The following is a 27,931-nucleotide window of genomic DNA, read 5'->3' on the forward strand; positions in this document are numbered from 1 at the left end:
ACGTACCATAAGGCAAATTGTGTTCCTGACATAACACGTCTTCCTCATAAAGCAAAGAATACTCCCTTCTAATAAATGGAAGGGTTTAAATTAAATAAGATTTAAACACTAGTCAAGCAAGTAGACTCCATTTCAGTGCTTCACCTGCTTTTAAATTCTTAAAGATTTATTTGTCCACTGATACCTGAGCTCCCCTCCTACTACAAACTGAACAAGAATAAATGACTCTAACCTAGTATTTCTGATTTAAATCTAAATAAAGCCTTTTGGTTTAATTCTTACCCAACTTACATGAATAAATTTGTGCTTACTGCAAACTTTCAATGAGGCTTTTGCAACATGTGTAAAAAACAAAATTTTAGAACATGAGATACAGATTCCTTTCTTGATTAGATGATAAATCTTGAGTTAACTTCTCTGATACAAACAAGAAGAGATCATATTGCTATATGGCTAAAAAATCGGTTATGCTTATGTGATATAATAAGAAATATATATTTGGGCTCTGCCTCAGTTCCTGACACAGAACTCCTGAAACCCTTGTAACTTCTTGAGTGATGAACATAACAGGAACATCTTACATATAGTTCCTAAATCCCTTGCAATTTCCTTGGTAAAAGGAGAATCTTTTGTTCTGATGAGGTGATGCTTGGTGGGCTCCTGAGTAGCTTCAGGATGGGGATTAATCATCAGAAAGCACAAACCATGGTTAGAAGTTTAGAACTTTCAGCCATCCCTATATGCTTACGAGAAAATGCTTCCATAATAATACCTAAACTATGAGGTTCAAAGAGCTTCCTGGTTAGTCAACTCAATTCAATATGCTGGCATGGTGGTAGACCCCAACTCCACAGGAACAGAAGCACCTGTGCTTGAGAGACTTCCAGACTTCATATTACGTACTTCTTCATCAGTCTGGGGTCCTTTAACTACCTTTTATAATAAACTGCTAAACATAAGTAAATGTTTTGTGAGCCATTATAGCTAATTATCAAACCTGAGGAGATAGTTATCTGATTTATAGACAGTTGGTCAGAAGCATGGACTTTCAACTGGTGTCTGAAGTGGGGGGCAGTCTTGTGGGTCTGAGCCTTTACTCTGCTTGTGCTAACTCTAATTAATGCTGGAACTGCCTGGTGTGGAAAACCCACATATTTGGTGTCAGAAGTATTATAAGAAAAACTAGTTTTTCCTATTAGCTTACATGAAGGTTGGAAAAATAAGATTTTTTTTTCAATTTTATGAGCTATAATTTCTAAGTCAAAGAGTTCTACTCGTCATTATGAAAATGTTAATAGTTAATTTATTGAGTTATCTTTTTATTCCCTTGAATCCTGATAAAACTCAGTAGTCTCAAAAAGGGAAAAAAAAAAAATCTGGTCCAAAGCCAAGGAACTAATTAGTAAAGACGAGAAGACAGACTAAAATGCTTGAGCAAAAGATGAATAAGACTAATGTAAAAGAAAAATTTATCTTTTATTCTTACCTTTTGTCCCAGGAATTCATTCCCAATATACTAAGCAGCAATCTGCAATAATAAAATGCTGACTGAGGCTTTTGAGGTGTTGGTTCATCTTGTTCCACAGCTTTCATGTTTAAGTCATTAAAGTGTTTCTCAACAAATTCTTTTTCCTCTGTATGCTGCTTAAGGATAGCATTAATAACATCATTTTCCTGTTTTTCAGAAATGCACACAGGTTGTGGAGCAGGAATATTAAGTGAGATTCCAGTTCTCTGTAAGCACTCAGGACTAGTTATACCTAAATACTGCAAAAGCTCGTCAAGAACATCCTCTTCATCTCTTATGGTATCCCAAGTTGGTACAGTTTCTCTAAAACCTCTTTTAAACTGGAGGGAAATCCCATCATTTACTGTTATATCTTCTAAGCATTCATTAGATGTAGGAGGCTCTTCTGGCTTCTCTTGGCGAGACAATGAAAGTATAAGAGACGTAGGTTCTGACAAGCCACTCACAGGAGGTGGTCCATACAGGATGGCAGAATCCCATGAATATTTCCCGGACAGATCACGTACTATGATTCTGACATTTGAATTGGCCGACGCAAGGCCAGCAGATAAACCTCCTCCGGGGATACTCTCTTCTGATCTGATCTGGATACAGGACACTAAGGTTGTATTGTTCAATACAAAGAACTGGATATTTGGGCTCTCAAAGAGTTCAGGAGAAAGTTCAGTACTTTCACTGTAATGATTGTCATGATTTTCACACACCTGACTTGTTAACATAGCAGGACCACCACTCATTGGATAATGGCCCAAGTGATTTACCAGATGTGTAATAACAGTGCGGGCAGCTATAGAGATTAATCCTTGTTGCATTTGAGTTTTCACTAGAAATAAGAAATATAAGTAAGTGAGAATACGGCTGCTTTCTAGGAAGTCATGGTAACAATGATACTGTAAAACAACAAAAGGAGATTTCCTCACATTTTCAAAATCACATTCAAATATTAGAGTAAATATGAATATTTCCAATTTAGATTCTGTACTACAGGAATGATGGCAAAGAAGTAAACTCTCTTTGATGAAGTTTTGTTAATTTTATAAAACAGCCCTTTTTCAAAGTTTTGCTTATTGCATAATTTAAACTTAAGCCTTTAAATGTAAATCATATTTTCAAAGAAGGATCACAAGTATAAATCACTTAGCATATGGATTAGAAAGCCAATGAAATCCAACTGATAAGTTTATCTCATGAGTAGATTCAGAGAGAAGCATGCCTTAAATGTCATTTAATTATGGCTTTTATGGATGATATAAAAGTTTCAGAGAAAAGTAATCTTTCACTAAACTTTAGGAATCAGGATCAATTTAAACAGTGAGTCGATATGGCCAGTGTATACCAAAAAAAACTTTATTGTAAGGGAAAACATATCTTATGGGCCTGCTTATGTATTATACTTTTGTAAGATATTCTTCTGGGTCATTGTGGCCTAGTCTGAGCATTTACTTGTATGGAAGAAGCATTTTTCTATTCTTCCTTAAGCATGTTAGGAAAAGCAGGGCAGCCCTGGTGGCGCAGCGGTTTAGCGCTGCCTGCAGCCCAGGGTGTGATCCTGGGGACCCGGGATCGAGTCCCACATCGGGCTCCTTGCATGGAGCCTGCTTTTCCCTCTGCCTGTGTCTCTGCCTCTCTCTCTCTATGTCTCCCATGAATAAATAAATAAAATATTTTTAAAAAAGAATGTTAGGAAAAGCAAATAGATAAGAAACATCTCCATATGAGTAACTTAAAAAAAAAACAAAAAAACATACCAAACAGTAAAAAAAGAAAACTCAAAGAATATAGCACTTACGGGCCTGAAATGTCAGGACCTCAAGGACGAGGAAAAAGGAGAAGGCAGGCAGAAAACAGAGAGGGAATAAAAGGAGGAAGGAAGAAGTGGAGATACACAATAACTTGTCAAAGCCCACTAGCCAAAGACTGCCAGTGTAGTCCTAAAGCAGGGTTGATGTGGAAGCCAGTTCTGAAGTAAATGGGGTCATGAAGTGAGGACAATTTGGTGAGGATTATCTTGATACTTTTCATCCAGGAGGCAGGGAAAGAGTTGTCACTGGTAAGAAAGTATTCATCATTCACCTTAGGGTATTTAGTTGTGTTTACTGTTTTCTTGTCTTACACAATTACAGACATGATTACAGAATGACTGTGTCTTTGTATTGTTCTTCCATAGTCAAAGATCTTGTCTTAGTATGGTTTATATTCTGCAAAGATTTTAATCATTTGGGAATACAATGGCCTACCTGCCATAATAAATTTAGATTTGAGAATGTCCTGATGATCAAAGCATTATCTACATATAATAAATTTCTTAGTTTTAAGTGAAGTTTGTGATGTATTTTGGTAACTGTATAGAATTGTGTAACCACCAACATAATATATAGTAAAATTCCCAAATAAAAAAGAATAAATTTTATTTTACGTAAATTATATCTCAATAAACTCTACTTGAAAAGTTTAAAAAGACAGTACCTTGTGCAAAGCTTGTAACATACTTAAAAAGAGGCAAGAGGAAAGAATAGTGTTACATTTTCAAGCCCACAGCCCTCAAGTTTCAGAACTAACACACTGGCTACAGGCAAAGATCAGCAAGAACCAGCAGCTATACCATTAATAGCAAAAACATCTTCTTCCATCATTACAGTTCTAAAAACAAAAACCAGTTTTCTCTGGGCTTTGGTTGATTTTGAAATGTTAGAGTATCAAAATTTTCATCTTCTATTATCAATCAAGTTATAGGACTACATACATATATATGTGAATATTTTTCAATTTACTTAAAAAGTTCCAGTTACACTGAGTTGTTTTTCAATTATAAAGATGGCTAGTTCTGAAAATCAGCTATTCAACACTAGATAACATTAAATGATTAACCTTAATTCAATCCCACATTTTTAAAACCATATGCAAGCCAAGTAAAAAGATATGTCACTGGATGATGAAAAACAGAGGGGTGGCTTAAATCTAGTGTCTGCTTTCCCTTCCCTTATTATAACTTACAATTTAATGAATGTTCACGCTGTTAGGGGCCTTACAGACAATCTAGCCAATACCTATCATTTTGAACATGAGGACACAAGTGTTAAGGGATATAACTGCCATAGAAGAACAGGACTAGTCTTTTCCCAGTTCAGTGTTATTTCCATCTTTACCACAACTCTAGTTTTCGTATTTTTCTCTTTTGTTAAAATGCTCTTTTGTTTTGGCAAATCACTGTGACATATGGCAACAATGAATTCAAAATTTATTTTTTTCTTTGTACAGTAACTTCAAAATAGTATTACGTGGCATAAATTGCTATATAAAAGGGCCAGATCAATTGAAAAGCTCATTTAAGTAAGACTATATCACATTTTAAATGGTAATAAAAAATTATATAATTAGACATTAAAATTTTTTTGATGTATGAAAAAAAATTCTGTTCTTTCTTCTTCTTCTTTTGAGTGATAAGCTTAAATAAATGACTTGTTCTAAGCAGTGTATCCTTTTTGCAGGGCATTTCTGAAGATGTGAAAGAATATAATTTAATAGAAGCAGATGACAAAATAGAGACAAATTCCTAACTTCATCTCTGACCTATGATCATGGACAAATCACATAAAACACCTTAAACCCCATTTTTTTCTAAGAATAATACAGGTTTTTAATAAAGATGAATTAAAAACTCATATACAGAGTTGGATATGAAAGAAGCAATACAAACCATTCGATTTTGAGAGTATTATAAGTAACAGGTTTTATGAATTCCTTTTTCAAACTTACTTATAAATAACCTGCGACCGAGCTCTTTCCCTAAAACAAACCTCTAAACCCAGGTACCCTGCCCATCCTATATATCCTCTTCTCAAAGGAAGAGATAGTGAGAATGCAGTTCAAATAAGCTTGTTCACAAATCTGTCATAATTCTTAACAACGAGTACACTTAAAGAATATATTTAGATTTTAAATGCAGGTAATATAATTTTCTTCCCTAAGCTGCTTCTCTAGATTTAAGATATTTATAAATATGAGAGGATAAAAATCTCTCAACTTGTTAATTGGGCAATTTGATTTAGATTTTTTGGGTTATAAGCTATAGAATATATATATCTCTCTTCTACATATCTATTTAGATATAAAGAAAACACAGGAAATTCTCTAATTTAGAATATTCAAAATGAAACTCTAAATGACTAGACTTGTAAGAAAATGCAACATGAAGATATCGATGCTTCTAGGCTTTGTGTAACTAGCATTCATTTAAATAAGTCTATTCAAGGTTGTCTTTTCAGATTGTCAGATTAAACAAACCCTACAGCATTTGCAGCAAACCCATAATTACAGATTATTATGGCATACAAAAGCAGCAAGACATAAAAAGCTGCTGCAATTCATTGCACTGTAATAGAACATGCAGAGGAAGTTAATTTTGACAAATGCTTTAAATATTAGCTTTGCATAATATGTATAGGTGAAACTATAATTAGGACAGAATGAGTCCTTTAGAGCCTCCTTTCACTCTGACCCTGCAAATGATGACTTTTTGCTAATAAGACTACTGCCATTTGACAAAAAGCCAACTTCACTACCTTGCTTTATTATTTAGTAAATTTAATAATTACGGCTACTCCTGCCAATAGTTCTCAAATCAGACTTGTTCAATCCAATACTGAGCTTATTAGGGACACTCTATGTTTAGAAATCTTGGGCCAAAAAAGTACTTGAAGATGATGAAGCATGCCTTAGACAAGGGCACAGTGATTAGTCACTTTGCCACATTAAAAAAAAAAACACAACCCAGCATGTAGTCACTACAGACCACAGAATCACCTGCTGTTGGCTTACAGCTGTTCCTAAAAGGTTCTGCATTTATCTGGTCTTTTATATTTTTAAGAAAGTCCAAAGGGAACAACTTAATACATTTAGAGAATACTCCACAGAGCATTTGATATCAATATAAAACTCATCTATTTAAATCTTTACTTCTGTATCTTCTACAGTGACTGTTAATTGTATAGTAAATTTTATCTGAAATACATTAAAACCTCTCTTTACATAAGTAAACTACTTATTTCACTGTTTATGAAGTGTGTTATAATGCCCTGAATCAAACTTTACATTTTTTTACCCTAAAAGATTAGTGCAAAAAGCAACTAATCTTTTCAAATAACTTTGTTTTTAAAGTAAAATAAACACTCTGGTTTACTATACCAAATCTAAAGAAATAATATATAAAATGCCTATATATCAATTATGGTCTAAATTATTTTGCTATACCATACTTCCCAGTATATCTCTACTATATGTGAGTTTTAATTTAAATCTTACATTTCTATTTCACTTGTATATAGATGACGCTTGAACAATATGGGGGCTAGGGGTGCTGACCCCCTTGCAGTTGAAAATCCATGTTTAACTTCTGACTTCACAAAAACTTGACTACCAATAGCCTACTGTTGACAGGAAGTCTTACCAATGACATAGCAGTTGATTAACACATATTTTAAATGTTATATGTATTATATACTGTATTCTTACAATGAAATAAACTAGAGAAAAGAAAATGCTAAGGAAGAGAAAATATATTTATAGTAAAAAACTTAAAGAAACCCATGTATAAGTGGACCTGCACAGTTCAAACCTGTGTTGGTCAAGGGTCAACTGTATTTGTGTTTCAGACAAACTATTAGTAACTTGTGGTCAACCCCAAACCCTAGCCCTATTTCTTTGATGTGTAACTTCCTATTTCACTTGCAGTCTACATCACCAATCTATTATCATGGCCACATCTTAGATGTCTTAATCATTTATAACTATTCCACCTTTAAAAATCAAACTCTTCCTGGGATGCCTGGGTAGCTCAGCGGTTGAGCATCTGCCTTGGGCTCAGGGTGTTATCCCAGGTCCAGGGATTAAGTCCCACATCAGGCTCCCTGCAAGAAGCCTACCTTTCCCTCTGTCTCTGCCTCTCCCTGTGCGACTCTCATGATTAAATAAATAAAATCTTAGAAAAAAAAATCAAACTCTTCCTTAACAGCTTACTCTTTGACCACAATCTCCTAGTCTAGCGATTTTCCCCACTCTTGTTTCTTAGAGCCTTTGGAGAACGCTCTTGGAGATGGACAGAAGTCAGTAGGATCCCAGGCCTCTACTCTGTTGCAGCTCTACTTTTGAAAGTTTTACAAATTGGGTTTCCTTGTGAAATTTATTTGAAGGGGTTCTACTGCTTAAAAACTCATTTTAAAAGCCATTGTCTTAAAGGGTTGCGGAAGGGGAGGAAGGTGGGGGGGATTGGGTGACTGGGTGACGGGCACTGAGGAGGGCACTTGATGGGATGAACACTGGGTGTTATACTATATGTGGGAAAATTGAATTTAAATAAATAAACAAACAAACAAATAAAAACCCATCGTCTTAACATAGTGACACTCTCCATGATTGTCAACCTCGGCTGCATATTAATCACCTATAAAGCTTTAAAAAATCCTAGCTCTCCCAAATGAAGAAATCAAAATCTCTATGGATGGGAGTAGCACAGCAGTAATTTAATGTGCAACCAAAGCTGAGAATCACTGCTTTAGCTTCTTATTGCCAACATCTACTTTCTGATTCACTGGATCACTCCATTTTCTTCTAACTTATTAGCCATTCCCAAGGATCAGTTCAATCTTCACCAAGCCCAGATTCCATGGCTAAACCATATACCAATATTCTGAAAGCCATAGCTCCCGTGTTTTTCTGCCACGTCCACCTTACTTAATGCTGACTGGTGCAACCAAAACTTTGTTGTTTCCATTTTCCGTTGGACTCTGAGTGACTTCTGCCAATCCCCTTAATTTACTTCCATTTGCTTCTGTCTGGGTCAGAATAAGGGCTAATATCAGCACCAATACTTTCTAGCTACTGTTCAGGAACTTTACCCTACTAAATGATCCCCTTCCCATCTTCCTTCTCAACTTATAATTTTGTTCAACTTTATTCATCCTTAGAACTCCCTTACCCCTGAATCATCCACTAGCTCACCACTGTCTTACTGCTTTTCTCTTTTTTTTCTCTCTTTTTTTAAACAAACTTCTTTAAAGAGTACTTTTGACAAATGGCTCTTTAACTCTTCCTTACTCTACAACCCACAGCCATCCACTTCTCCCTCCTACATCTTTGCTGAAATTAAAGTAGACATAGTTTTCAGTCTTTCTGTATTGGACCTATCATTTAAAATCATTACCCCATCTTTTTCCTGTCTTATTTCAGAGAAATTACTCTTCCAGTTTTCCTTCCTTTCCAACTTTTCTCAGAACACACACACACAGGTGTGTGTATGCATGTGCACAAACACACAAATATATATTCCTAACAAAGACCTTGCAACAGCCTCATGATTAGTCTCTCTGATCCCGAGTTAACTTCCCTAAAACCATTCTAACATAACAGAGATCAGCAAACTCTTTCTACAGAATGCATAAAAGGAGCCAGATAGTAAAAATTTTCAGTTTTATGGACCACATGATCTCCTTTGCAACTGTACAACAAACACTGCTGATATTGCACAAAAGCAGCCATCATGATATGTAAATGAACAGCATGGATGCAAAAAGAACTTTACTTACAGAAACAAGGGGGTGGCCTTGGGCCATAATCCTCTGACCTAGAAAATACTGTTGCCAAACTGCTCTTACTACTAATTTTATCATGTATATAACCTCCTTAAAACCCTTCAATGATTGCTGGGTTCCTCTAGGCTACTTCTATCTTAAATGTACATTTACTTTTATACTCATATTTAGAGGTTATTTATTTACATTTTTTCCTTATATCAGAAAGTAAACTTTATGAATGTAGACACAATGTGGCTTAAAAAAATGTTACTGAGTTCACTGCCTACCAAGAAATGTGCAAAGGGTTTTACACATATCTTATTCAGTACTCAAAACAACCATAAGGGAATGGATATTATTATCCCCATTTTACAAATAAGGAAACTGAAAGAGCCACTCAGCTAGTAAATAATAGTCAGTACCCTATCTGTTAGGCTCCAAAGCTAAATCTGTTATTCGATTATATAAATTCTATGATGTATAAAATAAAATACCAAAAAGAACTTATCAGAGTAACTTAACTAGAAGTATAAAGGGAATGTCATCACATGTAATCTTAGTAACTGTGTTTCTGAAGTTATTTCCTAAACTAAAAATGAACTTTGCTATAATACACATGGTGAGGTAAAGAGCTACAAAGTAAGACATATTCATCTCCATTATTTCTACCTACACCCTCAAATCATATTTTCAGAGAACCCAAGAAATAATATGGTCCTTTAGGAATTTTTTTTACCTTCTGTCACTGGCTGAAGTTTAGAGGATCGTTCTGAATCTGGAGAGTGCAGAGGTTCAGGCTCTTTCAGACTTTCCAAATGCATAAAAGGATCATAATCTACAGATGCCAAGTCGGAGAGGCTCATTGGAAAATACCTTGGATTGCTAAAACACTGAGCTCCATAAACACACCCATGTAATACCTGAAAGTATGAGGGAAAAATATAGTTTTCCTTTTCAGTGAAGATAAACAAAAAGAGAAAAATGCCAACTGGAATATAAGAGCTTGACAAAATTTTTAAGTATTTTAAAACTTAGTTCTTCAATCAAGGTAAAACTTAATACTTCTTAAAAAGAAGAATGAATAAAATTTAACTAATCATTCTCACATTCAACAAAGATTTGACTCCTTTCAAAAATCTGCAGTGAAACAACTGTACCTTGTAGGAAGAAATTTTAATTAGCCTTAGACACTGTAAGATAAATCTACGTTCTTAGAAAATACCTGGCTCTAAAAAACTAAAAATGTAATACTAAGAAATGCTATTTTTTTCAGTTTTAAAAAGTGTTGGTTAAAGCAAACAAATTAAAAAATAAATAAATAAAGCAAACAAATTTACCTTATAAATGCAATTGAGAACAGATTTTTCTATTTTATCATTTTCTGCTCCTGTAGCATGGATTGGTTGGAGCAGTGTCTTTAAAGGTAAGGCCATGATCCAGTCCAGAAGGCACAGAAGTAAGGATACTACCAACTGAAACAACAACAAAAAAGATTATTATTGTAAACTCATAAAATAAGACCTTAATACCTTTTTAAAAAAAGATTTTATGTATTTATTTATGAGAGACACAGAGAGAGAGAGAGGGGCAGAGACACAGAGAGAGGAAGAAGCAGGCTCCAGGCAGGAAGCCTGATGCGGAACTCCATCTTAGACCCCAGGATCCCGCCCTGCGCCAAAGGCAGATGTTCAACTGCTGAGCCACTCAGGCATCCTGACCTTAATACTTTTAAAAGAAATTCACCAACTTATTTATTTCTTCCAAAATTTATTTCAGGAGCTATCAACCCTAATTCTACCATGAATATTTACTTAGATCTAGGTGACTCTAAAATATTGTATATGAGTATTATTGTGGGTTTCTTCTTTGTATTTTAGAGCCAACACAATGAAACTTTAAACATAATAAAAATAGGACTGCCAGAATTACTTTAAATTACTATAAAAATACTGAGCTTAAATGAGAACAGACATCAGTCAACTATTTAAAATTCTTTAAGGAATGGAACACAAATGCAAGATTAAGTTCATATATATTACAGTCACCTTCTACATTCCTTTTAAGGAACAAAAAGAACCAATAAAACATCACAAAACCAACATCCTCAGTATAAACACAAAAAACAGAACATCTAAACTTTAAATTATCTGTAAGTATAAAGTATGCAGCAAATCCCAGCAAGCTTTTCCCCATTCTCCTATTATAAACTTTCATGAAGAGCAAGGGCAGTTTGAGAAAAATTGTAAAAGACAGAAAAGTACAAGGTACAAACCTAAAAACCAAGCAAGAAAGAAAAAGTCATCCTAAGTGTGAGAATACTGAAAAAAATGTACTGGAAGACAGATAATGAGTAGGAAAAAAGGACTTAAAAGTACACAGAGGGAAGGTAATGCTTTGGGGAAAAAGAATGTTAAGAAGATATGAGGAGACGACCTCTGGAAAACATGTAGTAAAAAAGAGAAACTTAGGATCTTGCAAGACTTAAATTTTAAAAACTGATGGACCTGCAATCTCTCTCTTCCTTAAAAAGCATCATCCAATAAATTTATGGTCTTAACAATTCCTCTCCTTAAAAAGACAATAAAGACACTATACTTTGTTGAAACACCAGAAGGGGGAGCTCTTGAAGTAGGAATCTTGTAAACCACCCTCACCCTCACCAACTTCGTCCATAGAAATAAAACTATTATGAAAAGAAAACAAAAAAAATGAGAATCTAAGCAATTCGGCTGATGAAACCCCCACCCAAAAACCTCAATTATGAAGCAGAAGAACACTATAACACAATATTCTAACCTAAATTAGATATTATTAAACAGCATTTAGATATAGGGACAAAGAAAATCTATCTTAAATCAGAAATTAAAAACTAAGAATAGATCAAGAAATGAAGAATTATATCAAGTCAGTACAAGAAGCAAAAGGACAAAATTTAGAAATGAAGCCTAAATATAAATGCCTAATGAAGAATATATTTGAAAAAAACCACAAAATATAATACAGGTATTGAAGAACAGTGGATAACAATTTAAAAATGAAATTTTAAAATGATAAAAAGTGTCAGGGAGAATATGGCTGAAATAAAAGAAAAAGAATATACAATTTATATAGAATTGGAACCTCTGAAATATACACATTAAAAAAGGTCCACAGGGGGCACCTGGGTGGCTTAGATGATTAAGATATGCCTTCAGCTCAAGTCATGATCTCAGGGTCCTGGGATCAAGTCCCTGATCAGCAGGGAGCCTGCTTCTCCCTCTCCCTCTGCCTGCTGCTCTTCCCACTTGTTCTCTCTCCCTCTGTCAAATAAATAAATAAAATCTTAAAAAAATAAAAAATAAAAAGATTCACCAGAAGCCAGGACAAACTGACCTGCAATAATCAACTCTAACACATATTCTGATAAAGATTTAAAAGTAAGACTTCAAATATAAAGAAAAAATATCCTTAGGGCCTCCTGGAAAAAAGATGAAATAATTTATAAGGGCAAAAGAATAAAACTGACATCAGACTTCCCAAAAATAATACACAAAGCAAGGTAACATTAAAAAGAAAATAGCTTAAGGAAAGTAAATGTGAATCTAAAGATTCTATATCATTTTATTGTGCTTTGCTTTACAGGTACTGCATTTCTGATAAATTGAAGGTTTGTAGCAATCCAGTGTTGAGCAAGTCTATGGAGCACCATTTTCTGACAGCATTTGTTCACTTTATGTCTCTATGTCACATTTTGGTAATTCTCACAATATTTCTAACTTTTTCATTATTATTATATGTTATGGTGATCTGTGATCTTTGATGTTATTACTGCAATTGTTTGGGGGTACCACAAACAATGTCCATATATAAGACAGCAAACTTAATCAGTAAACATATGTGTTTTGACTGCTCCACTAACCAGCTATTCCCCCATCTGTCTTTCCTCTCCTCATGCCTCTTCATTCCCTGAGACACCACACTACTGAAATTAGGCCAATTAATAATCCTACAATGGCCTCTAAGTGTTCAAGTGAAAGGAAGAGTCACTGACTCTCACTTTATTTATTTATTTATTCATTCATTCATTCATTCATTCATTCATTCATTCATGAGAGACACACACACACAAAGAGAGAGAGAGAGAGAGAGAGAGAGAGGCAGAGACACACGGCAGAGGGAGAAGCAGGCTCCATGCAGGGAGTCCTACGTGGGACTCGATCCCAGGTCTCCAGGATCACGCCCCAGGCTGAAGGCAGTGCTAAACTGCTAAGCCACTGGGGCTGCCCTCTCACTTTAATAAAAAGCTAGAAATTTAATGAGAAAGGCATGTCGAAAGTCCAAACAGGCTGAAAACTAGGTTTCTTTGCCAAATGGCCAAGCTGTGAATACAAAAGAAAAGTTTTGAAGGAAGTAAAAGTACTACTCCAGGAAACACATGAATGTTAAGAAAGCAAAACAGCTGCACAGCTGATATAGAGAAAGTTTTATGGTCTGGATGGAAGATCAAACCAGCTGCTTAAGTCAAAGTCTAGACTAGAGCAAGGCCCTAACTCTCTTAAATTCTGTGAAGGTTGAGAGAGGTAAGGAAACTACAAAAGAGCAGTTTGAAGTTAGAAGAAATTGATTTGTGTGGTTTAAGGAAAGGAACCATCTGTGTAACATGAAAGTAGAAGATGAAGCAGCAGATGCTGATACAGAGGGTATGGCAAGTTATCCAAAGGGTTAGCTACACTAAACAACAGATTTTCACTGTAGACAAAACAGCTTTGTATTTGTAAAAGATGCCACCTAGGATTTTTGTAGCTAGAGAGAAGTCAATGCCTGGCTTCAAAGCTGCTTCTTTTGGTAGGGGCTAAGGCAGCTAGTAACTTTGAGTTGAAACCAGCATTTATTTACTATTCCAAAAATCCTAGGGCCCTTAAGAATTATGCTAAATCTCTTCTGCCTGTGTTCCACACATGGAACAACAAAGCCTGGATGATACCACATCTATTTACAACATAGTTTACTGAATATTTTAAGTCCAAGAGCTCTGATGGAGATGCACAATGAGATTAATGTTGTTTTTATGCCTGCTAACACATCCATTCTGTAGCTCATTAGGATTAAGGAGAAATTTTTATTTCAAGTCGTATTTAAATACATTTCATAAAGCTACAGCTCCCATAGATAGTGATTTATCTTTAGAATCTGGGTAAAGTGAACTGAAAAGCTTCTGGAAAGGATTCACCACTCTAGATGTCATAAAGAACATTCATGATTCATGGGAAAGGTGAAAATGTCAACATTAACAGGAGTTTAGAAGAAGTGATTCCAAACCTCATGGATGACTTTGAGGAGCTGGAAGATTTCAACTAAGGAAGTAACTGCAAAATTGATAGAAATAGCAAGAGAACTAGAATTAGAAGTGGAATGTGCAGGTGTGACTGAATTGCTACAATCACTGCAGCATTCTTTACAATTGCAAAATACTGGAAAAAGAAAAAAAAAAAACAAAAACCCTGTATATCCATACATAGGAGAGTGAGTTGAATAAATGACAGTACATTCACACACTGTAGTAATGATACTATACAGCTGTAAAAAAGAACACAGAACATCTTCATGAATTGATGTATTGTGAATTTCCAGGATACCCTGCAAGTAAAAAAATCTAAATACCAAAGAATATCTAGAATATGTATCTCTTAACAAACAAGGAGGGGAAAAAATATCGTATCTGTTCATTGTGCAGAAAGAATGGATAAAACATAAACTAAAAAACAAAACCAACAGGGATGGGGAGAAAACACTAAAATAGAATACAAACTGAAAAAATAACCTGAACTATATTCAAATGAATTCTATAATCATACTAAAGTGAGGCTAAGGGGAGGGAGAAGTAACTCAAGTAACTTTTAAACACAGCTTTTGAACTATATACTCTTTTGGTAACTATATACAGGCATAAGTATATTCTGAAACTCCTTTTATTTTTCTAAAACTGCACAAAGAAGTAAATATACTGTGAATAAATGTGGATAAAGGAGTTAGGTTCTCATTATTGGGGCAGGTGGTTACAAATATGTAAAGGGAGAGGACAGACTGACCCTTGTGTTGGATTAGAATCAGAGGTGTCAAGGTAAACTCATGGTATTTTAATACACACAAAGAAATACATACATAAACACATACTATTTATTTACATGTGTGTACATATTATCTTTTTTTTTAGCTTTATCTCGTGAGAGGGCCTAAGGGAAAAAACCACACACACACAACCCAATGACAATGTAAACACTTAGCTCCCAGATCTTTATTTGAGAACACTATTCCCACTCAACAGAACCAGAGTTCCTTGGGGAAATGGCTAATTTCAGTACTGAGGCAGGAAAAATACAAAATAAGTCTGAAAAATTCTGTGGTGACAGAAATTAAGGATATGCTGAAAGAATAATGAGGAGGATATGACAAAAGGATAAAGAAGCCATTTTAAAGGGCATTCCCACTGGCTAAGTCTGGGACATTTTGAGCTCTGAAATAAATAATGATAGTAAAAAACTAAGGATTACAATCCATTGCATAAAATAAGAATTATGATCCCACACTGGTAAGATGGATAGGGAATAAGAGAAAGCTCTTCCTTATCATAGAAAACTAACTAATGACATTAATGTAAAAGTAATGACAGAATTAGGAAACTATCCTAACATCTAATTCTGGTAAGAGTTATAAATGGCTGGCAAAACTACTTAATAAAAGGTTTAAGAAATAACAGGTTATTTATATAATCTCAAAGTATCTTCCTAAAAGATACTTATTAATTGGAAAAGGCAAACTAGCAGCCTGGCTCAAGCTCTTAGCTGCTCATCAAACTTCTGTGACTATCCAAACTGTGTCCTAAAAGAGTGGGAAATGCCAATATACCTAATCAGGCTCCTGAAGGACTACTAATTGCCTACTCCTTCAGCTTCCTGATGCAGGCTAATCGGTAGTCTGACTTTCAGGAGCAGCTGGAAAGGTTGGGACATTAGCTATATGCAGTCTAGCCCCTAACAGAGAAATTGAGAGCTGGCTATTTTTGCTTACTCATTCTGTGCTAAGCCAGAGGAAACAGTCGCTGGGAGTGCTGGTGCAAACAGAACCACCCTGTTTTGTGTGTTTCCAGAGAATACATGAATGCGAAGTTCTGTCCACTCCCAGAAGTAGGTCATTTGGGAGCCACTCACTTAGTGTTGACAAGCTCTTTCTAGGGGAAAGGTAGAGACCTGATTTTATTGCTGGAGCCAGTCAGAGGGAGAATACAAGGGGAAGTGCCCACTGGTTCTTAAGAGCTTCCAGAAGGACTCCAGTCAGCACCTGGATGAAGGCTGATTAGAAGCTGGACTCTCAGGCAGCAGCTGGGAAAGTATGCAGTCAACTCTTTCATAGAGAAAGAATGCCTGTCACCTCTGTGCTGAACACTGGGGGAATAGCAATGGCAGGTGCTCACACTCCTGTTAACAAGTGCTCCTTTGTTTCCTATAGTTCTGTGGGCCTTGTGAATACAAGCCCCGTTGGCTTTCAGAGCCAGGTGATTTACAAGCCTATCCCTGGGGATAGGCTTAAAAAGCTTAAAAGCTGGGGTGCTAGCAGCCTCTGAAAGACCCTGGCAGTTGGGAGTTCTCTCCTGACTGTGTCAATGGGTTTATCTCAAGAGTGTGCCTCAATGTTTCCTATGTATTGATGTGGGTATTTCCTGATGCATAGGATCATTCAACTAGTTGCTGGATTTCTCTCAGAGAGAACTGCTCCATGTGTAGCTGTATCTTTGGCACATCCACGGGAGGAAGAAAATTCAGGAGCCTCCTATGTCTCCATTTTGGTGACCCCCTGCTCTGTTTTTCTTCGAAGTGTTCTATTTTGTTAATAACTCTTCTTACTCTATAACTTCTCAAGTGATTACATATATTCCCAGAGTTTAATACTACTCATGTGTTGATGATACCAGTAATTTTGTTTTGAGCTTCAAACTTACTACTTTAGCAATACAGAGTTGCTTTGCTCATGGTTTTGCTGGCATTATTCCTCACATAAAACACAATGAAAACTGAAATTCATCTTTCTCCAACAACTTTGCTCTTTTGAGATTTCAACCTGTATGATTAAGAGATGATGACACTGAGATCTGGAGAATAAAATGCAAGATTAGGATGTGAAAATGGAAAGGAACAGAATAATTTTCAGAGGAAAAGAATCTAGAGCAGCCTTGATTAATAGAGGTTTGTGCAATGATGGAAATGGTATATATTTGTCCATGTGGCTACTGAGCACTTGAAATATGGTTAGCACAAATAAGGAATTAAATTTTTAATATAAACTTTTAATTTAATTTTATTTAAATTTAAAGTCACGTGTGGGTAGTAGTTAGTATCCCGGGCAGCACAGATCTACTAGAATCTCTATAACATGTTATGTACTATGCCTAATATATTTTAAGAAACTAACAAATATATGAACAGAAAAATGGAATCCACAATCAAGAAGAAAAGATTTCAATAGAAACATACCTAGCAATAACACCAATATTGAATTTGGCCGACAAGGAATTTAAAATAATTATGATAAACTGTTAAAAATCTAATAGAGTAGATATAATTGATATAGAAATGCAGATTTCAAGAAAGATATGGAAAACTATGAAAAGAAACCAAATAGAAACTTTAGACTTACAAATACAGTACCTGAAATAATTAAAGGAATCTCAGAATGAATTTACTAAGGTGATTGCAATCCTGTAAAACTTTTTGTGGCCAGGGGGTAGATTTTCCTCTACATGCCATCTCTATTATACATACTCTCCTTAATGGAAATTTCGTTATTTTCTACCAGTAACAGCTATATAAAGATGTATGGTTGCCTTCCGAGTTGATGAATTTCTCAGAATTACTTATTTTCAGGCATAAACAAGACCATAATTTGGCAAGATAAAGTGAAATAATTATAAATGAATAAAATATCCTCCAAGGTTCCTCACATCCAAGAGATTCAAAGACTTTATCAAATAACCATGACTAACTTGAAATCTGAACTAAAATATAATTTGGTTACACTTAAATAATGTAAAGTGGATTTTAAGCACAAGATGAATTAATGTTTGCCATGTAAATATCTAGCTTTGCTAATTTAAAATATAAATACCTTACTAATAAAAAATAAATTAAAAAAAATACCTTACTAAACATATATTAAATATCAAACAAAATTTTAATTACCCTCTTATCCATTTCATAAGATGAAGCTTCTGTACTTGGCAAAAGATGGGTGATGGTGGCTATTAGAATCTGTCAGCAAAGAAAAAAAGTTCAAACTATGTTAATGATGCATCCATTAAATGTTAGGTAAAGTGACATAAAATCTATTTGATGAAAGTTTATCCTAAATACATTTTCTAATTCTAAAGACATTATCAATGTTATTGCAAAGACTTTTTTTTTTTTGCAAAGTAACTTTTAATATGTAAGCTTTTCAATCATTTATAATCCTCATGTGTATGGAACCAAAATTATATACTCTATCAACTATAGATTTCTTACAAATTCAATTCAGGAATCAATATACATAAACATATATAATATGTGTTCACAGAAAAATTAGAGGATATAGATAAGCAAAAGATTTATAAAAATCATCTGCAATTCTATCACTCAAGAAATCTACTCTGCTCAACAAATTAGTTATAGAAGGAATGTACTTCAACATAATAAAGGCCATATATGACAAACCAACAGCTAACATCATTCTCAACGGTGAAAAGTTAAAAGCTTTTCTTCTAAGGTCAGGAGCAAGTCAAGGATGCTCACAATTGCCATTTCTATTCAGCATAGTACTTTAGTCCTATCATAGCAATTAGGGAAGAAAAAGAATGAAAAGGCATCCAAATCTGAAAGGAATTAGTAAGATTATTTGTCTGCAGGTAACATCATCTTATACTTAGGAAACCCAACACATTTCACCAAAAAAGTGTCAGAACTAGTGAATTCAGTAAGGTTTCAGGGTTAAAAATCAATTGCATTTCTATACATTAACAATGAAATGTAAGAAAAAGAAATTAAGAAAGATTAAGTACAGTATTTTCAATAAGTGGTGTTAAGAAAACTGGATATCCAATGCAAAAGAATGAAACTGGACCCCTATTTTATACCACTGACAAAAATTAACTTGAAATGGATCAAAGACTTAAATTTAAGACCTGAAACCATACAACTCCTAAAAGAAAACAAAGGGAAAATACTCTTGATATTGCTCTCGGCATTGATTTTTTGGATAAGACACCAAAAGCTAAAATAAATAAGTGGGACCATATCAAGAGCACCTGCACAGCAAAGGAAGCAAAGGAAGCAAAGGAAAAGTAAAAAAAAAAAAAAAAAAAAGGACTTGAAAAGGCAGCTAATGGAAAATGGGAGAAAATATTTACAAACCATATATCTACATTAGGGGTTAATACATAAAATAAATGAAGAACTCCTGCAACTCAATAGCAAAAAAGCAAATAATCCAATTTAAAAATGGGCAAAGAACTTGAATAAACATTTTTCCAAAGAAGACATTCAAATTGTTAATAGATATATGAAAAGGTGTTCCATATCACTAATTATGAGGAAAATGCAAATCAAAACCATGATGAGATATCACCTTCCATCTGTTAGAATGGCTATTTTCAAAAAGACAAGAGATAAAAGATGTTGGCAAGGGGGTAGAGAAAAGAAAACTGATACACAATGTTGGTGGGAACGTGAACTGGTACAGCCTTTACAGAAAACAATATGGAGGTTCCTCAAAATATTAAAAATAGAACTACCATATGATTCCCACCCACTCTATTTCCCCCCTTCCCCCCCAGCTCCCCCCAAAAAGAACTATCATATGATTCAGCAACCCAGTTCTGAAGGAAATGAAATCAGTATCTCAAAGAGCTACTTGTACACTCATGTTCACTGCCACATTATTCACAATAGCAAAGATATGGAAACAATATAAATCTGTGGATAAATGAATACAAAAAATATGTATGTGTGTGTGTATACACACACATACACACACACACACAATGGAATATTATTATTCAGCCGTAAGAAAGGAAATCCTGCCATTTATGACAACCTGGAGGGCATTACTGTAAGTGAAATAAGCAGACAGGCAAATATTGTATGGTATAACTTATATGTGGAATCTTAAAGAACCTGATTTCATAGAAAGAGAATAGAATAGTGGTGACCAGGGGCTCAGAGGAAAGGAGGGAAACAGGGAGATGCAGGTCAAAAGGTATAAATTTTCAGTTATAAAAATAGTAAGATCTAATGTACAGCATGGTGACTATAGTTAATCATATGCTGAATATCTGGAAGTTGCTAAGAGTAGACCATTCTCACCATAAAAAAACAAACAACAGTTAACTAGGTGAGGTAATGGATGTGTTAATTATCTAGACCTTGGTAATCATTCCACAATTATCAAATCATCACATTGTATACTTTAAACAATCATGTTTGTCAACTATTTCTCATTTAAGTTGGGGGGGGAAATAAGGAAATTGACTCTCAGGGTGCCTGGCTGGCTCAGTTGGTACAGCATGTGACTCTTGACCTTGAAGTTGTGAGTTCAAGCCTGGTGTTGGGCATAGAGTTTACTTAAAAAAAAAAAAAGAAAAGAAAAGAAAAAGAAAAAGAAATCTACTCTCATCTTTCCAGACATGTATGTGTGTACATATTTGTGGGTAAATATGTTTTTTTTTAAATTTTTATTATGTGGTTTTTAAAATTAACATATATTATACATTGAATAGTACATGAATAAATTTGATACAAAAATATGAAATAAAAATTATTAAAAGATGGCAAAAAAGGCACACAATGTTACTCTGGAAATTTCCTGATCTCATTAAATTTTTTATGTGCATGCTAAAAATACATAGGTAAATTTATTATATTTTTATTGTATGCTATTATATTTCTGTAAGTTATTGAATCAAGTAGAAAAATTCCTCTGAATATACTTTACATATTAAAAGGCTTTATTCACTAACAGAATCTAGTATATTAGGGATGCCTGGGTGGCTCGGCGGTTGAACATCTGCCTTTGGCTTAGGGAGTGATCATGGGGTTCCGGGATCGAGTCCTGCATCAGGCTCCCTGCATAGGGCCTGCTTCTCCCTCTGCCTGTGTCTCTGCCTCTCTCTCTCTGTGTCTCTCATGAATGAATAAATAAAATCTTAAAAAAAAAAAAAAAAAAAGAACTTAGTATATTAGATGCATCTGCTTAATACTGGTCGTAGAACTGGGCTTCCTTTCCTAACTATGCAAATAGGTAAACCATTAGTGAAATGCTCTACAATTTTGGGATTTCATTTCTTCATTCAACTAGAAGTTGAATAATATAATAACTCTTCATCTGTAGCCACTGACCACTATATAATGAAGTAATCTACAAAAATCTGCATACTTAAGAAGTAATTAGATGAGTATTAATATATAAACTGATAAAGAAAACAAGGGAAAGGATTTTCAGGCTTTCCTAAATGAAAAAAAAATCTGCTTAAAGAATGATCTTAATTTTCAAACAATCAATCTTAAAGGGTAAAATTTTCAAAATTTTTAAATTTAAAATTTCAGAAATTTTCAAGTTTTAATATTGACATAGTACATTCACACTTACATCCTACATAATAATTATAATAGCTACAGCCAACATTTATTAAAATTTATGTCCTGTAATTTTTATGGCAAAAAGTTCTAAGGACTCTAAAGTATATTTTCTCATTTAGTCTTCAAAGCAACTCTATGAGGTTGAGTGAAGGTATGTTCAGAAGATAGTAAACTGACTCAGGTACCTGGACAACAGGATATTTCAAAGGAATCTCTACATGATTTTGAAAAGATGGGCTGAGTCCTCATCCAGAGGCTTCAAATAACCAGATAAACAACATGGGTCTTATTTTATAAGCAAAGGAAAACCACTCAGCTATACTGTTGGGTTTTGACATAAGTCATATGAATGTGAAGGATGATTTGAAGGAGAAGACCTCAGAAGCCAAGAGACCAACCAGAAAGCTACCACAGTATCACAAGAAAGAAAGAATGAAAGAGGTCAGGTGTTGTATAGGAGACACAGAATTAAAATGAAAAAAAAAAAAAAAATTTAAAACGCAAACTCCATCTATGATTAACTGAAAAGTAAAGGGGATGAATCAAAATAATATCCTGATTCTGGTAACTGGAGGGATGTATATTTTCTCACCTAAGAGAGGCTGAATAAAGAATATATATTAATAAAGACAATGGCAATTATAAATTTGCAGGTAGCTTTTAAAAAACCAAGATCACAGTCTCCTAACATAAAATACAAGGAGATTATCATGAACTTTGATATCTCAAAAAAGCTGCCCGGGTTGCCATAACTTAGCCATGCAAAATTTAAAGAAAACCATTAAATAATTTTATATTTCAAGGTATCCAAATCTAAAGATTTTTAACAGGGCCACAATAAATGAGAAATACTCACTTGAATAATCTTCAAGGGAGAATCAGGCTGATAAACCTGAAGTCTAGGTACATAATGAACCAGCATGTGAAGCATGTTACAAGCCACATGGGCTACTGTTTTATTAGTAAACTGTAACAGTAAAAACAATTAAAAAATATTCATTAATGCATTAGCTGCTAAAAACCTTTAAATTTTATACATTTTTGTCATTGTATATTTATTAAAATATTAAAATAATAATACACAGCTGCAAAATAAAAATTGACAACACATTCCAAAAACACAATTAAGTTTTTGCGCCACCCAGGGATCCCAATTAAGTTTATTTTTAATTTTGAATGTTTGCCTCAATTAACGTTTATTACATTTTCTCTTACCTGGATTTCTGCAACAGCCTGCAAACTGCTCATTTCCTTATCAATCGTTTCCCCATTCCAATCTGCTACAAACAACACTTTCAAATTAATCTTCTAAAGAACTGCTCTGATGCTGACGTTGTCTATGCTTAAAGCTCTTGGATGACTCCCCAGTGGCATAAACTCAAACTTGTTATGGCATAAACTCAAACTTGTTACGCTTAGCTCTCTATGACCAAATCTCCCCAACTCTTCAAGCCCTGACCAAATGTCTCCACTTTCCAAGTCTTCTCCATTACCTACATCAAAGTAATCGCAGCTACCTCTGACCTCAATCAACATTTTATATGCATCACTCATTTGGTTCTCTTAGCTTTGTTTTATTATTACTCTTATTTAATTTAATCCTTTTTAGCCATCATATTATTAATCTCTTGAGTCTAGGATTTACAATTATTTTTCATTCTGGTATACCTCAATGTGACTAGCAAAGCACCTCAAACATAGTACATATTCAGAAATACTTGTCAAGTAAGGAATATTTGTACCTTTTGTGTTTAGAATTCTATATAGATACTTTAAAACAAGTTTTAAAACAAAACTAATATGCATACTTTCACAAGCAAAAAATTTACTCATTCAGACTGTCCAAAAAATCAGGTTATTATTTTTTAACAAATTTTACTCTGGTAACAAGGACAGCGCTTAACTTGAAATAATAAAGCCAAAATACTGAATAGCTCAAGAATTCAGGAAGTATTAAGGAATGAAAAGTAGGTTACAAAAATACTGATTAGGAAAAAAACAACCCTATATATGTTGTTAAATGACACTAAAAGTTGAGATAAAATAGGTTGATAACCTTATATCTTAGTGATACTAAGATATCCTAAATTCAAGAGTAGAACAACTCTGAAGGAAAAAGTCAGCATCAAAGAAATAATGTAATGACAAATTAATAAAACCATTTATTAAATGTTTTAATCTGTAAGGACACAAGATATAATTAACATTTGGAGAAAAATAGTCCTGCATTCTTTATTAATATATTCCACTAATAATATTTTCCACTAAATACATTTTTTTTTACCTTTAAGGAGACACAAATTACATTCAGAGCTTCCTTGATTTGAGGATGATGAGACTCATGGACCAGTTCTTCACAAATCCAAATACCTAAACTGCACAGTGCTACACATCTGCAAAAAAGGCAACCAACAATGATATAAACAGAAATAGATGAGCCTTTAAACAAAATGAAACCACCACCACAACCAAAATACCGACAACCAATCTAGAATGAACAAGCACTGTTTAAGTGAATCAATTTCTTATTCTGCACATTATTTCTTCTTAAGCAAGTGAAAGAAGGAGGAAAGCACATGACCCCAAACTCAAAGATTAATTTTCAGTTATAATTTATTACTAAGGTGGGGATAACACACAGGACCGTTGTAACAAACCCATATTAACAAACTGATATTGCCATAAAGCTTCCCAAACAAAAATTGTAACTTTCAAAAAAGGAAAGAGAATGATTTTGATAGCACAAAATGAACTTTAGCAAAAACATGAAGCTGATGGGATGTCATATCATTTTCTTCCTTCCTCCCTCCCTCCCTCCCTCTATCTTTCTTCCTTTGAGATAAGGTGGGGGGCAGGGAGGGAAGCAGAGAAAATTTTAAGCAGGCTCCGTGCACAGCACATAGCCTGACTCCATCATGACCTGACCAAAATCAATAGCTGGACACTTAAGTGACTGAGTCACCCAGGTGCCCCTAAATATTATTTTCATAACTCTTAAATTTAACAAAGCTGATTACAAATTCTTTGTAAAACAAATTGGCAATACAAATAAAATTCATATACTTTATAAACGATTTCCAACAGAAATAGAACCGGTAGAATTTCTTCTATTCCCTAATGTCTTATGAAACTTCATTTCCTTGTTTCAACCGAGTTTTTGCTTGAAAGGTATTATTTGATGATCAGAATCATTAAAAATTTCATCAGTGTGTTCAAGTATTAGCTTTTAATGAAGCACATACTGGTTTCCCTCAACTCCTAAACAAGTCAACTCCTTGTAGTATCCTGGTATACTTTGGCATGTCCTGATACCAACATTGTTTTTGTTTTTTGTTTTGTTTTGTTTTACCGACATTCTTAAATTCTGTAGAATGTTAAATTCCAGAATAATTGAATGCAGAAGTATCTTTCATCCTGAACATAGTGGACCAGAAATTTGTAAGTCTCATCTTTCAGTTTATCACAGTGTTCATGCTAATAAATTATTTACTAGCAAAACTACCGGTCTTCTAGGCTAATTCTACTACTTTATTTCTTCCCTATTGTTACCTACCCATTAATATTACATATCTAAATAACCAGGTTTCAGGTTTGGCAGTGGAAAGACCTATAATCCTAAAGTAATTATGAACTCTGAAGTGAAGCAAAGCTCTCCATGGGCGTAACTAACCAGCACAGACTGGGAGTAGAATGCTTATTAACACGTTTTTATAATAGAGGGGTAAGATCAATTTGTGTGTGTTTCCTACATTCCTCAAGATAGCAAAATAATCTAGATCATTTCTAGAATGGCTCAACTCTCTTCTCCTGGTCTAATTTTGGGGGATAAGCTTCTAAGACCTTACATTCCTGAAAGGAAAACAAGTTTAGAAAATGCTTCTGTTCAACTTTGGGATTTTCTTACATTTTCAAGCAAGCTATTGTGTTAATGATTTCCAAGTCTACTTACAGGCAGCTATATGTTTTAGGCTTCAGTGTTCTTTCATTTCAGAGGCAACATAGTGTTTAAAAAAAAAAAAAAAGGCAGAAGATCTAGATTCTGAAGCTCTAGGTTCAAATCTGGTTCTGCCACTTATTATTTATGCATCTAATAAGGCTCTGAAGACAAACTGCCAGGGTTTTAATCATGGCTCTGCTATTTCTGGATGATAGGGCAGATTATTTAAATTCTCTGGGCTCCCATCTATAAAAAGGAAGACAAAAATTATACCTATATTCTGGAGCTGCTGCAAAGATTAAATGAGGTAATAAAGTGTTCAGAACAATGCCTGGTACATAACAAATGTTAGTTTTCTAAGCCATCAGTTTTTTTGCTAGCAAAGCTGGAAGAATAAAAATGATTCCAATAATTTCTGAATTGTTATGAGGATTAAAGGGAACAATGATAGGAAAACCCTTGTGAACTTAAAAGATTATCATTATTAATCATTAACACAGAAAATGTTAAAGAAATAATATTGAAAATCATCAAATTTGGAGTTAAGGCTACCAGAAATATAAATATGGGAATAATGGAAAAGACAATGTTTTCTGGAATAGCTGCCTAGTATTAAAACTAATGTAAAAGAAGGATTTACTCAGAGATTTGTTTTTAGTTAACTTGGCTACTGAGAAAAATATGCCAAGTGAATTAAAAGGCTGGAGCTATTTCATTTAAGCAAACTGCTCATTTTACATTAATTCTAGTTGCTGTTAAAAGGTTTAAATTACAATTAGAATCCAAATAGTCAAAGCCATAATCTGTATTTTTATGAAACTTGAATAAAAAAAATGTGCAGGTGTTAGGAAAAAAGGAAGCTTTCCAGACATGTAGGTCAAAAAAGTAGTAACATAGACTGCCGTTGAGGCTGACATATTAGAATTAGCTTCAAGAAATATAAAATATAAATTAATGATATTTTCGGGAAAAAAAGGAACATGGTGTGCTACTGGCAACCTGTTGATTTAAATCTCAGCCTTTCTGGAAAATTTTAAATAGAAAATGACAGTTTTCACTTCTTAACAAGGCATTTAGAAGGGAAAACATTCTAAAATCTTATTATTTATATTGTACTTTTAAAAAATATCCTGATAAAATATTTATAAATCCTCCTACAAGTATTTTTTTCTACAAAAGAAATCTTTTCTTTTAATTCAATTGAACAAAAATTCATTGACTACATGTCAAGGTATTGCAAAACAGATAGTGACAAATATAACCTGAAAGGAAAGTAAAATATACTTAAAATTAAAAGAAATCATTTTATTAGTTTTAAAATTTTTATTTGTTTAAAGAGAGAAAGAGACTGCATGTGAGTGAGCAGTGGGGGGGCAAGGGCAGAGGGAGATAAAGAGAAAGAATCTTAAGCAGGCTCCATGCCCAGCACAGGGCTGATGTGGGGCTTGATCCCATGACCTTGAGATCATGACCTGAGCTGAACTCAAGAGTCAGACTGAGCCACCCAGGCACCTCCCCCCAAAATTATTTTAAATATAGAAAATAAAAATACTTAAAAAGGTATTTTTATATTTTTAAATAGGATTTTATTTTTTTAATGAAGGAAGGTTTATAAAATCATGAAAAAATATTTAATGATCTTAATAATTTAAATTTATAATTCAGAACAGCTTTTGTACATCTGAAACGATGGGGACTGCCAAATAATTCAATCAACTTCTACAATAAGATTCCAAAAAGATAATAGTCATGTCATGTCAAATCTTAAAACATCTGAACTACCCAGGTGCCTGTGTAGCTCAGTTGGTTAAGCGTCTGCCTTTGGCTCAGGTCATGATCCCAGGGTCCTGGGATTGAGCCCTGCCATCAGCTTCCTGCTCAGCAGGGAGCCTGCTTCTCCCTCTCCCTCTATCCCTCCACCTTGTGTGCATGTGCACACAAGCACTCTCACTCACTCACTCTCAAATAAAATCTTAAAAAAAAAAAAAGAACATCTGACCTACCGTGCAGGACCAGAAGGCTCATCTCTTGCTGAGCTTAATACAGTTTTGATTATAAGTTCCTAAAATAAAGGGGAAAAACCAGTAATGATTAAGATTTCATTCATTCATTCATTCAACAAATATTTATAAATAGCCACTATGGGCCCATGTGCTGCCCCAGGTGCTAGGGATACAATGGGGAAATTAAAGAATCTTTGTTCTCAACTTGCAGACTTTATTAATAGAGTCTAATATTACTCATAAAATTAGCTAAA

General features: G+C 34.2%; 1 protein-coding gene across 13 annotated transcripts in view; it reads right to left on the reverse strand.

Moving 5' to 3' along the window:
- Positions 1 to 27,931, reverse strand: part of RALGAPA1 (Ral GTPase activating protein catalytic subunit alpha 1) — a 249,000-nt gene that overhangs the window by 89,863 nt on the left and 131,206 nt on the right. For all 13 annotated transcript variants that reach the window (XM_077909040.1, XM_077909039.1, XM_077909038.1 and 10 more), the window contains 7 exons: positions 27,678 to 27,736; positions 24,022 to 24,130; positions 22,594 to 22,704; positions 18,309 to 18,377; positions 10,434 to 10,568; positions 9,833 to 10,016; positions 1,487 to 2,351 (listed from right to left, as the gene is read on the reverse strand). In XM_077909040.1, the coding sequence (XP_077765166.1) occupies positions 1,487 to 2,351; positions 9,833 to 10,016; positions 10,434 to 10,568; positions 18,309 to 18,377; positions 22,594 to 22,704; positions 24,022 to 24,130; positions 27,678 to 27,736 (1,532 nt within the window). The remainder of the gene's footprint in view (positions 1 to 1,486; positions 2,352 to 9,832; positions 10,017 to 10,433; positions 10,569 to 18,308; positions 18,378 to 22,593; positions 22,705 to 24,021; positions 24,131 to 27,677; positions 27,737 to 27,931) is intronic.

Source organism: Canis aureus, chromosome 9 (genome assembly GCF_053574225.1).
Source record: "Canis aureus isolate CA01 chromosome 9, VMU_Caureus_v.1.0, whole genome shotgun sequence".
Classification (NCBI taxonomy): domain Eukaryota; kingdom Metazoa; phylum Chordata; class Mammalia; order Carnivora; family Canidae; genus Canis; species Canis aureus.